Source organism: Abramis brama (assembly GCF_963993115.1).
Source record: "Abramis brama genome assembly, chromosome: 20".
Classification (NCBI taxonomy): domain Eukaryota; kingdom Metazoa; phylum Chordata; class Actinopteri; order Cypriniformes; family Leuciscidae; genus Abramis; species Abramis brama.
In genome coordinates this window covers 6,610,068-6,625,038 of record NC_139982.1, presented here as the reverse complement: position 1 = coordinate 6,625,038, position 14,971 = coordinate 6,610,068, and the positions used below count along the sequence as shown (strand labels likewise).

The window sequence follows — 14,971 nt, the reverse complement described above, 5'->3', positions numbered from 1 at the left end:
CACTGAGTTCATATTTAGTTCATCTTTTATTGTAGAAATCATACATGGAAAAAAGAGATTTGACATCAGAATGTAAATGTTGCTCCTTTCTGTAGTTCAGTCAATGATACTGAATCTCTTTTGCTCATGTTGTGCTTATAATTCAGTGTTTTGTTCATTCTGTGTGATTCAATTGTGTTTTAACTCTGTTTGAAATTGAGTTACATTTTCAGTTCAGGTGAATATCTCAAAATGTAAGATATTTATGTTCAGAGTGAATAATTGCTGGAATTAAAGCAGTCAGATCGGCCTGATAATAGATAATATGTGTTATAACTGCTGTTACACTTATTGATTAGATCATACATGCATTTTAATGTATATAGCAGTGCATAATTAATGCATTAAACACACTTTTATAATGCAATATGTATAAAAGCTTTAAATGAAGTTACTGATATTGTTTTATAATGATTTAATCTAAAACTGTGTGTGTGTGTGTGTGTGTGTGTGTGTGTGTGTGTGTGTGTGTGTGTGTGTGTGTGTGTGTGTGTGTGTGTGTGTGTGTGTGTGAATGTGTTGTGTTTGTCTCCTGCAGCTGGTCCCACAGTGAAGCCCTCAGTGTCTCTGCTGCCGCCCTCTTCTCTGCAGATCTCTGGAGACTCAGCCGCACTGCTCTGCCTGCTCAGCTCTTACTCTCCACAGGGGGCGCTGGTGAGCTGGACACTGGACGGGTCAGAGGTCACCGAAGGGGTTCTGACCAGCGCAGAGAGCCAGCAGGACGGCCGCTACAGCCGCAGTAGCGTCCTGACCCTCAGCAAAGCACGCTGGGAAGAGGGAGAGCTGTACGTCTGCAGAGTAACACATGATGGAGCTCCTCATGAGGTCTCGTTCCACAAGAGCTCTGAGTGCTGATGTTTCTCTCCTGAAGATGAGCCGTATCTGAGTGTCCTGTGTCAGGCAGGATTCACATGAGTCTAGTGCTGCAGCTGTAGTGATTTACAACTCAATACTGAAACTGAGTGTGTGTGTGTGTGTGTGTGTGTGTGTGTGTGTGTGTGTGTGTGTGATCTTTCAATCTGCTGTGTTTGCTGCAACATTCAATAAAGCTTCTCAACAAGTTCACTTTGTGTCTGACAACATCATTCAACTAACAGATGAAGATGCAGGTGCTTTTCAGAAGGTTGATGTAGCAGTAAATGTCAAATAAAGCTCTTGGGGTTTGAACATGGTCTCTGGAGACAGAGCTGCTCTATTCTGAGAGGATCACAATCACTCCACCCTGACAATGCAAATGGGCTTTTCAGTCTCACTCTCTGATTGGTTACAGGATCTGGACTGGAACACTTTCACTTCTGCAAAAGCAGGTGATGGTATTTTAAATATAAAAATATAATAAAAATAATTTAAAGGAACCGTATGTAGGATTGTGGCCAAAACTGGTACTGCAATCACTTTAAAAATACTGTAGAGCGGTGTATCTCCTCCCCCTCCCCCTGACTCCAGGTTGCCAGATAAGCTGCAGGATTCAGCAGAAACTTAGGCTGCTTCAATGAGCGTCCAATGGCAAAGTGACGACGAGACGTACACAGAAAGTTTTTTTTCTGTTAATTATGTTTATGCTTCATGAGAGTTATTTTGATAAGTAATTATGTATTTAAAAAAAATGTACAAATTGTCATTAGTTAAATATGATCGTAAAGATTTATGCTTGTATGTGACAGACAGAACGGTAGCTGTTAGTCTTGTAACGTTATGTATCTGTCATTAATGTAAGGACAAGCACAATATGTGTAACCAATATCAAAGATACAGCTATTCATTTAGCTGATGCTATAGGTGAAAGTGGCCAGCTGTATTTTTTTACTTACCCTGCAGCACACGCCCATAACGCTAAAATATGTGATGTGAAATACAGGTCAACTTGCAGCATGTGTAACTTAGTCCACGATATAGGCTACGTGAAGAACGAATGACGAATCATTTTTTCTGAGGTAAAGTTAGGCTTCTGTCTTAATTACGTTTCAAATTGCCATAATGGGCGTGCTAATGTTGTTTTCCTCAGCGTCTCAGCATAATGACAGAGAAACGGGCTCCTATGCATTGCTAATGTTAGCATACGTCCATGTGAGCTAACGTTACGTTACTTTGCACGAAAATGCATAACTTTGTTCGACTGTCATTAAATGTCCATTGACATCAAGTACAAGTTAGCCAAGCATAGATGAATCTTACCTGTCCAGGAGAAAATTAGCAACGTTGGCGTCTGTGTTCAAATTCTTCTCCGTTTTCAGCCGTCTCCATCTTTCAAAAGCATCTCCAATACAAATTCTGGTTTTATTTCGGACTTTGTCACGACGAATTTCTTAATTATAACGAGGTCTTTTTGATTTAGTAACGTTAGGTATTTTTATCCGACTAGAGTTAGGGTAGGTTAGAGCAAAGCTGGCAACCCGGATCCCGAAACACTAATGACTTCGTGATTGGTAGATAGGTGGAGGGCGGCGCGTCAGGCCAAAACACAAAATGAAAACATCAACATCAGTTGAGGGCTGCAAGTCCACTTTTTAAATGACAATATCCTAGCTATACTGTCAGTGATATAAGTATTTGAAATGAACATGATGACACATCTAGTGACACATCAATGACACATCAGGGCCATTTTATGATTAATTGAAATAGATTTCTTACATACAGCTCCTTTAAAAAACATGATCACAAATCAGCCGTTGTGACAGTAATTGTGTAAGAATGTAAAAGTTTGTGTGTCTCAAATGGAAAGCATCATGTCCAGACAGCAGAAGTGACTGAATGCAGTCTGTCCAGTTTGATTGACAGGATCATATATTACACCTAAAACATGATGATCATATTGAAACACTGACTCATTCTCTTCATAAACACAAGAGTGATGTTGATAGTAATGATATAGTGTTATTAGTGTTTGAAAATACAGTCATAAATCATTATTCAAACCTGAACTAAACACTGCCAGAGTCAAGAGGAAGATGATGCTGAAAGTCATGTTTGTTGGTTGATGAAGAAGAGCTCTTGATCATGTCATGTTCAGTTCATAGAGCTATAAACACATGCAGAGTGAAGCATGTGCTGATCATATAAAACACCCTCTGAATGCAAAAGCTGCTGTAGACTGTGAGCTCACGACGAGACCGAAGAGAGATCAGGACGAGATACAGACTCACCTCAGACTCATCAGAGTCAAAGAGCTTTACTGACAGGGTTAAAGAACAGCTTTAAATGGCCGAAGCACAGTAACATTAAATATACTGACACACACATTTACACACAAATACACACAGTTAAAAATAAATATCGAGTTCAGTCATGAAACTCTAGATCAGTGGTTCCCCAACAATGTCTCTAATCTGACACAAACATTTCAGGTCTTGAGTCTCTACTGATGATCTGATGAGTTGATCCGGTGTTTGATAGGGAGAGTCTCCAGGACCAGGGTTGGATCTAGATCAGGATGATCAGTCCTTTACATGCAGTCTGTAAGCAATGACATCATTACCGCATGGCACAAGCTGATTGGCTTCTGATGATCCTGCAGCCAATGAGATTCCTTGCTCAACATTTGAATAGTCTGGTTCAGTGTTTGCTAGGATAGTTCCTCTGAAATTCAACATCTTAAGATAATTGAACTGTGTTTTATCATTCCACACTTAACAATGTTTGATAGTCAGTAGCTTTTTATTTTACAGTCCTGTTCCCCATGTACTTACTATTATAGTAATTGAAATAACTGGGTAATAACTAACTAGGGCTGTCACTTTTCATTCGAAAATCGATTGCACAATCGATCAGATCAACCAACAAAAGTTTTGAAAACGAAAATAGGGAATCGATTTTAACCAAATATGTACACCAGCCTTTCTCAAAGTGGGTGCTGCGGCACACTGGGGTGGCGCCAAAAAATTACGTAGGCTAAAAAAAAATACAAAAAAATCTGACATTTCATATATAAATATATTTGAATTTACATAAATACATTCTTCTTTTAACCCTTTCGCACGTACGATCACACCGGTGTGATCAGTCTAGGCTAGTCCCTGGAGCACCGGTGTGATTAGAACGGTCAGTGCATGACGTGATCAACTGCTAAATTCAAATGTGCTTTCGCGCGTTGGCTGGAGCTGAGCCAGAGACAGGCGTGCTCAGCTGTCATATATCACAACTTTTCAGTGTTTTCATCCACATAATGTTTGTTTTAGGTTTCAGACATAAGTACTAAAAAAACAATACATTTAGAGTTTGTAAAATACACACTGATGTCAAAGGAAGAGGCAATAATAATCCTTTCCATTATAATTAGTTTTATTCATATCAGATACACATTGTGTAAGTAACTTTAAAGTTTACTCTATTCTTCTCCCAGTTCACCTGCCACTTACTTTTATGTATTTCGGGAGAAGTGGGTGAATTCACTTCTTGTAAATCCAACAGATCCGATTCTCTGAACTGCGTCTGCGGCACAAACTAACATGGCGGCGCCCATCGCGCATACAGCTCAACTAACGCGATCGTTATAATGGTGTTCAAAAAACAAAACACTTCCACTTGCATATATTTGACAATCGGAATATCAGATATTTCATGCCATATCTAACAAATTTGTGAATATTTTGAATAAAAAAGGAAAAATGACATAAAAGCAGATCATCATTCATTCAGCTCTGTTGTTGCTGCGGTGTGTCACGTGACAAGCAATGACGCGTCACCATGGAAACCATAAAGTGACACATTCTAAATAACGGTCACCTTGAAAATCTCACGCTGGAGGGTCATCCAGAATATTTTAAATTTACGTGTGAAAGGGTTAAACATATGAACGGATTAATAAAATTGTAAATTCATTTTAGATAAATATTATATATATATATATATAAAATTTGCATTTGGGTGGGTGACGTGACATGGCAGTTCCCTATCAAGGCTACGGAACTCGACATTACGGATGTCGTATATGGGAACTCCTCTCATCCTTCACTTCCGCTGAAATCTTATAGGCTAACGCCAGCAGAGCTGGCCAATTGACGCAAATATGCAAATACTGAAACACCGTTGCAGTTATAATGCAAGTGCAGCGTCAATTCCCTTAGAATCTCTCTCTTCACGCTTAAATCGTGTGCTAGAAAGCTACTCAAACCTACTGGATTATTCGCCGTCGTTGAAGTTGCGCCGGAGATACTTGCACTGTCTCCTGCATCCGATGGCAACTTGCAACTTATGCTCGGGCCCCATCGCCCCCTCCGACACGCACCTGTTCTGCATCGCGTGCCTAGGGCTGGCCCATGCTGAGTCAGCCCTCGGGGACGGAGGGTCCTGCGACATTTGCGCGGACATGTCCCTTCGAGCCCTCAGAGCCAGGAGGGATGAAGCTCGCGCAGCAGCGGGGATTGGGCCTACCGCCGCCTCTGAGCCGCTGGTAGCCCCCCCCAACCGCAGAGTCGAGGCCCGCTCCCCGGTGAGCTTTCCCGACCCCACTTTTCAACCCCCTCGCGACGTCGCTGACTTCGTCTCTTTCGGGGTGAGTGAGGAGGACGACTCCATGTCGCTGTCGGCCTCCGAGAACGACTGGGGTGCAGAGCAGGCCGCACCTCTGGCGGCCGCGGAGCAGGACACCCCGGACCTGCAGGACGAGCTCTTCCGTATCCTCTCGAAGGCTGTCGAGGAGCTGGACCTCGACTGGAAAGCTCCTGATGAACCATCAAAGAGCAAACTGGATTCGTGGTTCCTCCAATCGAGCCGCCGTCAGGCCGCTTCGAAGAGGGGAACACCGTTTTTTCCCGACGTGCATGAGCACGTGGCGAAGTCGTGGGCGGCCCCGCAATCGGCGCGCACCCTCACTTCCACCCAGGCCATGTTTGCCCCCGTGGACGAGGCGGGGGACCACGGCTACCTCAGCATCCCCCCCGTCGAGGAGACCGTCGTCGCTCATCTCTGCCCGTCGGCTCCCGCCCTGGGCTCGGACCGCAGCCTGCCGTCCCGAGCCTGCAGATTTACGGCCCACCAGGCTAACAAGGCCTTCGGTGCCGCGGGGGAGGCGGTATCCGCGCTGCATGCTATGGCCCTTCTCCAAGTGCTCCAGGCAAAGCAGCTGAAGTCTCTGGATGGCGCCGCCTCTGTTGACGCTGACGCCATCCGGGATCTCCGTTCGGCCACGGACCTCGCGCTCCTGGCCACGAAGCGCTCGGCCCAGGCGATCGGCCGTTCTATGGGCTTCCTCGTGGTCCTCCACAGGCATCTGTGGCTCACCCTGTCAGACGTGCAGGAAGCCGACAGGAAGACGCTCCTGAACGCGCCTATTTCCCCTGCAGGCCTGTTCGGGGACGCTATGGAGAAAGTCACCGAGCGTTACTCCGAGACGCAGAAAAAGGCCAAGGCTATGAGCCACGTCATTCCACGAAGGGCGCCGCCGCCGCCGCAGCCGCGCTCTCGCTCTCGCTCGTCCTCAGCATCAGGCCGCCAACCCCAGGCTGCGGCCAGAGGACAGGCAGCGCCCCGCTCGGGACAGGATGCCCGTAGAGGCCGTGGTGGTCAGTGGCAAGGGGCGGGAAACAGGAGGACGCAGAGGAGCCCGCGCAGGAAGCCCACCGCGTCCCCTGCCAGGCCCAAGCAGTCGTCCTGACCGCTCGGGCAAGAGGAGGAAAGAGCGCCAGCTCGGCCCCGCGTCAAAGCGGCGCGCTCTAGTGCACGTGGTCCCTCAGAGTTCTGTGAGCGACGCGTGCAGTTGTTCTGTGAATGTAAATGTTGTGAATGTTGTTCCAAAAATAAAGCAAATCACTACTTCACAAACAGAGCTTTTTTCTCCTCTTGCACCACACACTGTGTTACCCGCCCTGCCTTCGAGCAGCGCAGAGTCACGGTCAATAACTACGCCCAGCACTCACATAGCGGCCATGACCGCAGCGGCGATGACCGCAGGTTTAGATCAGCCCACGCTCAGTCGTTTTCAGGCAGCGTGGGAAGCTATTCCGGGCATTTCGCCGTGGGTGTTGAATATAATTCGGCGCGGATACACACTTCAGTTCAAACGCAGACCACCCCGCTTCCGCGGCGTAATTCAGTCATTAACTTTGCCCCAAAACGCTCATGTGCTGAGGCAGGAAGTGTGCAACTTGCTCGAGAAGAAGGCTATAGAACCAGTTCCCCCGGGCGAGCGGGACAGCGGGTTCTACAGCCGCTACTTCGTTGTGCCGAAGAAGGGAGGGGGTCTCCGCCCCATTCTGGATCTGAGACCCGTCAACAGAGCGCTTCACAAGCGCGCCTTCAGGATGACAACACTAAAGCAAATCCTGGCGCAAATTCGCCCCGGGGATTGGTTCGCTTCAGTGGATTTAAAGGACGCTTACTTTCATATTCAGATAGTGAAGCGTCACAGACGATTCCTGAGGTTTGCGTTCGAGGATTCGGCGTACCAATATACGGTGCTTCCGTTTGGACTGGCCCTAGCCCCCCGAACGTTTTCAAAATGCGTAGACGCGGCACTTTCACCCCTCAGGTCGAGCGGAATGCGCGTCTTGAACTATCTGGACGACTGGCTAGTTCTCGCTCAGTCGAGAGAAACGCTGGTCAGCCACGTGAATGCCCTCCTTCGGCACTTGGAGATGCTCGGTTTGAGGGTGAATGTTCAAAAAAGTGTGCTCACACCGAGCCAGACTACAACATTCCTGGGAGTGTGCTTGGATTCGGTGAGAATGAGAGCGCGCCTCTCCCCCGAGCGAGCGGAGGCTCTGAGTTCTTCTCTCTGTCTCTTCAGACCCGGCAGGCTTGTCCCACTGAAAGAGTTTCAGAGGCTACTGGGTCGGATGGCAGCGGCTTCTTCGGTGTGTCATCTGGGGCTGCTGCATATGAGACCGCTTCAGCTTTGGCTGAAAGCGCGCGTTCCCCCGAGTGCGTGGTACTCTGGCCACAAGCGCGTTATGGTCACCAGCGGATGCGCCCGCGCCCTGGCCCCGTGGAGGAACCCAGATCTCTTCAGCTCAGGTGTCCCTATGGGTTTAGTGACACGGCGAGTGGAAGTCCTGACGGACGCTTCATCCACCGGATGGGGAGCGGTCTGCTTGGGCAAGCCCGCCTCGGGTCGGTGGTCAGAGAAGCAGACGGAGTGGCACATAAACCGTTTGGAGCTGGAAGCGGTCTCTCTAGCTCTAAAAGCCTTCCGGTCTCTGCTGGAGCAGCAGCATGTGCTGATTCGGACCGACAACACTTCCGTGGTCTCGTACATAAATCGCCAAGGCGGTGTACATTCCAAAGCCCTATTCAGGCAGGCGGAATCCCTTCTGCTATGGGCGGACCGGTTTTTCCTCTCGGTGAGAGCGGCACACATCCCCGGTGTTTTAAATCGCGGGGCGGATATGCTCTCGAGGAACGGGATTCCCCAAGGGGAGTGGAGGCTTCACCCCGGGACGGTGCAGCTGATATGGAATCGTTTCGGCAGGGCGGAGGTCGACCTCTTTGCAACGAGCGAGAACGCGCACTGTCAGATGTTCTTCTCGCTGTCCCGTTCCCCCCGGGAGGTGGACGCGCTGACTGCACGATGGCCGAGAGCCCGTCTCTATGCCTTTCCTCCGGTGAAAACTTTGCCCATGGTGTTGTGCAAAATCAGGGAGGAGAAGGCGGCGGTGACTCTAGTAGCCCCGAACTGGCCGAATCAGCCCTGGTTCGCGGATTTGGTAGAGTTACTAGTAGGGCTGCCATGGGAGATTCCGCTCAGGAAGGACCTTTTGTCTCAGGCGAGCGGAACGATCTGGCACCCCAGCCCAGGGCTGTGGAGCCTCCATGTGTGGCCGCTACAGGGTCGCTGAGCGGGCGGGACGCGCTGCACTCGCGAGTTTTGAATACCATCGCGGAGGCGCGAGCTCCGTCCACGAGACGCCTGTATGCTCTGAAGTGGGGTGTGTTCTCTAAATGGTGTCAGGATGTCGGTATAGACCCAGCGGACTGTTCTGTGTCGGATATTCTACGCTTCCTTCAGTTTAGGATGGATGAAGGGAGCCTACCATCCACTCTGAAGGTATACGTGGCCGCTATTGCCGCGTTTCACCCCCCTGTTGACGGACAGTCTATCGGTAGACATGCGTCGGTGACTCGGTTCCTCAAGGGAGCTAGGAGATTGTGCCCTGCACGGCCGCCTTCTGTGCCGCCATGGGATTTAGCTTTGGTCTTGGAGGCTTTGTCACGACCGCCTTTCGAGCCCCTAGCCTCGATTGCCATTAAGGAGCTATCGGTTAAAACGGCTCTGCTTCTCGCTCTCGCCTCTGCGAAGCGGGTTGGGGATTTACAGGCTTTCTCTGTAAGTGAAGATTGTATTCGCTTTGGACTGGGAAACTGTAATGTTACTCTAAGACCGAGGCCGGGTTACGTTCCTAAGTCGCTCAATACCCCGTTCAGGGCGCAGGTTGTTTCTCTGCCTGCCCTGTCTGCTGAGCCATCAACCTCTCAAGGTTCGGATGCTCAGAGTGCTGTTTGCCCAGTCAGAGCGCTCCGAGAATACATTTCTCGCTCGGCTGCGTTTCGACAATCGGACCAGCTGTTTTTGTGCTTTGGTGGATGCAACAGGGGACGGGGGGTCTCAAAACAGAGGCTTGCTCACTGGATCGTGGACGCTATTGTTTTGGCTTATGATTGCCTGGGACAGGAATGTCCCCTGAACATCAAGGCCCATTCGACTAGGGCGATTGCCTCCTCGTGGGCTTGGACTAAGGGTATGTCTATTCAGGATTTATGTCTTGCGGCTGGCTGGTCTTCTCAGAACACGTTTGCCAGATTTTACAAGTTGGATTTGCCCTCTGTAGCGTCTCGAGTGCTTTCGGTGAGTTGATTGCTTATACAGCATTAAGAGAGCTGCTCTGCGCTTGCTCATGAGTTGTTCTGTGTGCTTGTGTTGTACTATTGTCACCGCTATGCGTTGGCTTCTTTGTTGTTGTTGTTGCCCTGTTGTTCTACAGTGCAACCTACACTCGGTTATACTGCTCGGGATATGCAAATTCCGGTGGTGTTGTGAGCTATGATTGGTTCCTTTGGACCTATCGGAGGTTAGAGGTTCGCTATTTGTCAATCTCGGCCTATCAGACGCTTACATTGCGGGGGCGGGGTTGTTTTGGGTCTGTTCAGTAGTTTGCTGCCACGGCGGGATTCTATACAGTTCCCATATACGACATCCGTAATGTCGAGTTCCGTAGCCTTGATAGGGAACGTCTCCGGTTACTTTCGTAACCTCGGTTCCCTGAAAGGCAAGGAACGAGACATTACGCTCGCCGCCGTGTTCGCTATTGATTTAGCGTTTGTTCGATTCTAAGGGAATTGACGCTGCACTTGCATTATAACTGCAACGGTGTTTCAGTATTTGCATATTTGCGTCAATTGGCCAGCTCTGCTGGCGTTAGCCTATAAGATTTCAGCGGAAGTGAAGGATGAGAGGAGTTCCCATATACGACATCCGTAATGTCTCATTCCTTGCCTTTCAGGGAACCGAGGTTACGAAAGTAACCGGAGACGTTTTGCTGTCTTCAGTGTCAAACATGTATAAATACAATATATATTTGCCAAAAACCTTCTCAATATTGTGCAGAACAGTATGCTTTATGTGAACATATTCAACATTAAAACAGTTCATCACTCATTTTTTCAGAATTTTCAACCAAACATAACAAAACTCATATGGTGTGACTGTCCGGCACTTGTTTCTCAAAGTGAGAACTTGAATAAAACTAAAAAAAATAAATGCAAAAATTCTCAAAAAAATACAGAAAAATAATACAGATGTCTATTTGTGAGCCTACTCTTTTCAAAGTCCAAGCATAATGTTTTGAGTCAGTTCTAGTCAAAAAGATTTTGTCACACAAATCAAAATCATATGGTGTGACACTATTTTGGGATATTTGAACGGGCAACTGTTTTGACACCCTTGGGAAGGAGAGGACCTTCTTCAGCAATGTTGTACAGAACTAGCAGTGTATTGCTACTGTTCAACCTGAGGTGAGTCATCATTTTTATTTTTACAATAAATCAGATCTTGTTGGCACTCTGACAAAAGTCCCACTTCCAGATGTCTTTTGGTGTGACACATTTTTTTATAAAAATGCAAAAGAAATGTTATTATTTTGTCATAATTATATGTAAATCTATGCTGCTTTGTTATAGCTAGCATGTTGTTAGTATGCTAATGTGTAGCTACAAGACTCAAGGTTGTGCTAAGTGCAGAAAACATCATATGGTGTGACACTTCATCATATGGTGTGACATGTCTGCCTGTCACGCCATATGATTTGATTGTCACACCATATGATATGAATTGTAATTCCCTGCATATATAACAATAAATAACAAAGTCCAATGTATGTTTTGTCCTTTTAAAAATTTATTTGGGTCCATCATCACATAAAAGCTGTAATTATCCACCATCGATTGTGTTTAGTTTAGTTTAGTTTTATTCGGTGATACAGATTTCTAGTTCATCAGACAGACACAGCAGACCCCTTCACAGAAACCTTAGCATGCAGTTTAAGTCTAAACAATGTTGTCTTCATCTCAAACCATACATTTCCTTTTCTTTTGTCAACTTGAGGCAGATAATGATGGCAAGTGCAGAGAGGACAAAGAGATACAGGGAGAGACTGAATTCAGACCCTGCAAAGAGAGAGGAGTTGCTGAGGAAAAGAAAAGAAAAGTAAACAACAACTGTCTGTTTCCAGGCAGATTTCTTGAAGCCTGGCAATACATGATAGCTAAAATACATGATAGCTAAATACATGATAGCTAAATACATGATAGCTAAATACATGATAGCTAAATACATGATAGCTAAAATACATGATAGCTAAAATATCATCACTGTAGGCAGTGCAACTAAGAGGAACGCAGTTAGGAAATGAAGAGAATAAACAATGTTGAACAGCTGTTAAAATGTTCACACCATTCTGTTAACAGATATCAAGAAAAGAAACAGAAAGGGGAGATGCCTAAATTTAGAATCCCGACTCTCCCACCGTCAAGAAGAGAGAAGCTGAGGGAGATATGGAGAAATTCTCAAACAAAATATAGAGCCAAAAGAATAAATTTAAATGCATTACTCAACATGACTCCCCCAGATAACTCCATCTATGATGGAGACATCCAGGTAGACCCAGGTCAAGTCCCAGGTCCTACATCACCACCACCAAGCCCACACACTGAAGAGATAAAGAAGCTGAATAAATCATTAAGGAGACTGAAGGATCAGAACAAAAGGCTCCAGAGAAAAGTCAGCAAAGAAAAGAAAAGGGCTGAGAAATATAGGAAACAAAGTGTGAGGCAAAACGTAACAAAACTAACAGTCAGAGAAAAATCCAACTTGCCAGCCAGGAAAAAGGTAAAAAATGAGAAAAAGGCTCAGGTGGAATCCTTCCTGCTATGAGATGAAAATAGCACTGTGCTTCCTGGGAAGAAGGACACAGTAGGCAGGAAAGAGAAAAGACAAAGATGAGTGCTGACTTCCTCACTAAAGGACCTTCAGAAGACCTACATGCAAAAATGTGAAAAAAGCACCAGCTGTCCTACAGACAGTACCTTTTTATGTCACAGAGGCTAGGTCCAGCGACCGCAACACAGTGCCTGCTGGGAACATGCGAACATCTCGCTCCTAATTGATGCTCTTTCAAGCAGAGGCTTGATCACGACAAAAAGCCTGTCAGCACTGCTGTCAGGTATCACATGTGATACTGAAAATACAAAATGCATGCAACGTGTGTGCACAAAGTGCTGTTATGATGAGCCCAACCTGCAGGACCACAACCCAGCTGACACTGCAACATGGGAGCAGTGGGAGAAGCAGGATGTTGTAGTGGGAGAGAGAAGCTACAAGAACTGGGTGAAGAAAAAGAAGAGGGGGACAGTAGGAGAGCTAACTGGTGTGTTCAACCAGAGGCTCAATGCAATTGCGAGTCATCAGTTAAACTGGCTTCATCAGGTGAAACAGTTCAGACACATCAAGGAGAACATCCATGCTAATGAAATGGTCTTACACATAGACTTTTCAGAGAACTATGCATGTAAACTCAATACTGAAATTCAGGCCTTTCATTTCGGTGGCAATAGGCAGCAGGCCAGTAAAAAATAAAATATAAAGTCGGCAACAATGCCTACTGGAGTTGCCTACTCCGTTAGTGGCTCCCAGTGCTATGCCACCATTTCCCAGTCCTTGCGTCACGATGAGCGTGCCGTGTGGGCACACATCAAGCCAGTTATTGATGATTTCCGAAGAAGACATGAAAATGCAATCGACACCCTGCATGTCCTCAGTGATGGGCCAGCAACCCAGTACCGGAATCGATCAAACTGCTTCCTCATGAGCAGCATTCCCTATGCATGGGTATTCAAGAGTGTCACCTGGAACTTTTCAGAGCGTTCCCATGGGAAGGGTGCACCTGACGGTGTGGGAGGATTGCTGAAGCGTAAGGCAGACATGTATGTCCTCGGAGGCAGTGACCTACAAACACCAAGGGATCTGTATGAGTATTTACAAAAGTCCTCTGAAAATGTCACCATCATGTGGATTGAAGAAGAGCAGATCTCCACCATGGATGAAATGCTCCCTCCGTCAGTGCGTCCAGTGACTGGAATCAGCAGTACACACCAAGTTCTGTCTTTTGCTCCAGGAAAGATATTTTACAGAGATCTTAGTTGTTTCTGCCAGTATCCAGTGATGTGCACCTATCACAAGCTGCACCAACTTGAGTTTGACCATGTTTTCCCTGATGAGGTGCCAGGTGACAAGACAAGTGATGAGTAAGTATTATGAGTTTCCATTAAATTATTTACATTTTACAATAATAAATAAATACATGATTTTCTTCCTTTGACTTTGAAGTGGTGGCCCATCTGCTGAAGTGCCCTCTGTCCAACCTAGCTGGCCCACTACAGATTCCCGAGCCCAGTGAGTATAACATATTTAGCTAACTTTAGGACATGCTGGTGATAACATTTCACTGCAAACAAACATTTCCCTGACAAATAAATCTCTTTCTTTGACTTAAGTGATGGTGGCTCTGCTACGGAGGTGCCTTCTTCTCCATCCAGCTTGCCCACTAGAGAGCCCCAAGCCCAGTCAGTATAAACCCTACATATTTGTAAACTGGGCAAACCCAATTTGATGGAGTAGAAGCTAGTTATTGCAATCACTGCAGACAGTCGTGTCACTAACATATAAATCTGTCCTTTTGAAGCTCTTCTACTCAGGTGCTGTATGCATGTGCCCAATCAAGTGCATCAATTGGAGAGGCCCAAGCTGAGGATTCAGACACCATTTCTAATGAAGGATACACGGAAGGACAGTTTGTCTTAATTAAGTATGAGGGAAAACCATATGTGGGACAAATTGTTGCCATAAGTATGGAGGGGCTGCAGGTGAACTGCATGAAACAACGTGGAGACAAAAATGGTTTTGTCTGGCCAAATAGGCGAGACTGCATTTATTATCAAGATCAGGAAGTTGTTTGTGGCTTATCACAACCTCAGCAAGGCAGTCGGTTTGCTACTCTCTCCAATTTGACTGGCTTATGTACAATGGAGTCTAGATGAACTGATTTATTTGTGGATCCACTCAGCTACGCTGTATGTTCACGCTTCATATGATATAAAAAAATTGGTTGTTTTACTTATATTAATACATATTGCAGACCAGTTTTGAATTGAAATGAAATTTGATACACAAACATATGTTCATATGGTTCATACAATAATAAAAAAAATGTTTGTTTTATTGTTAAATATCAAATAAATCAACAACAGTTTTGAATTGAAATGAAATTTGATACACAAACATGTTCATATGGTTCATACAATATAAATCTGTCCCAGGCAGAGAACCTTGAAATTGCAGACCTGGTCATCAAGCTTCTTCTGGCACATTTCAATGAGAGTGAAAGTGGCCTGATATTACATGCAGATGTGAGTGTTTTTAAAATCTTTTGTTTCTTGTTTCATT

General features: G+C 46.0%; 1 protein-coding gene across 1 annotated transcript; it reads left to right on the top strand.

Annotated features, from left to right (window-relative positions):
- Positions 1 to 10,642: 10,642 nt before the first annotated feature.
- Positions 10,643 to 14,608, top strand: LOC311071457 (uncharacterized protein). Its single transcript, XM_084095867.1, has 5 exons — positions 10,643 to 11,677; positions 11,938 to 13,773; positions 13,856 to 13,921; positions 14,023 to 14,091; positions 14,211 to 14,608. The coding sequence occupies exons 2-5, from the start codon at positions 13,124 to 13,126 to the stop codon at positions 14,563 to 14,565; spliced, it is 1,140 nt and encodes a 379-aa protein (XP_083951993.1). The 5' UTR covers positions 10,643 to 11,677; positions 11,938 to 13,123; the 3' UTR covers positions 14,566 to 14,608.
- Positions 14,609 to 14,971: the final 363 nt, after the last annotated feature.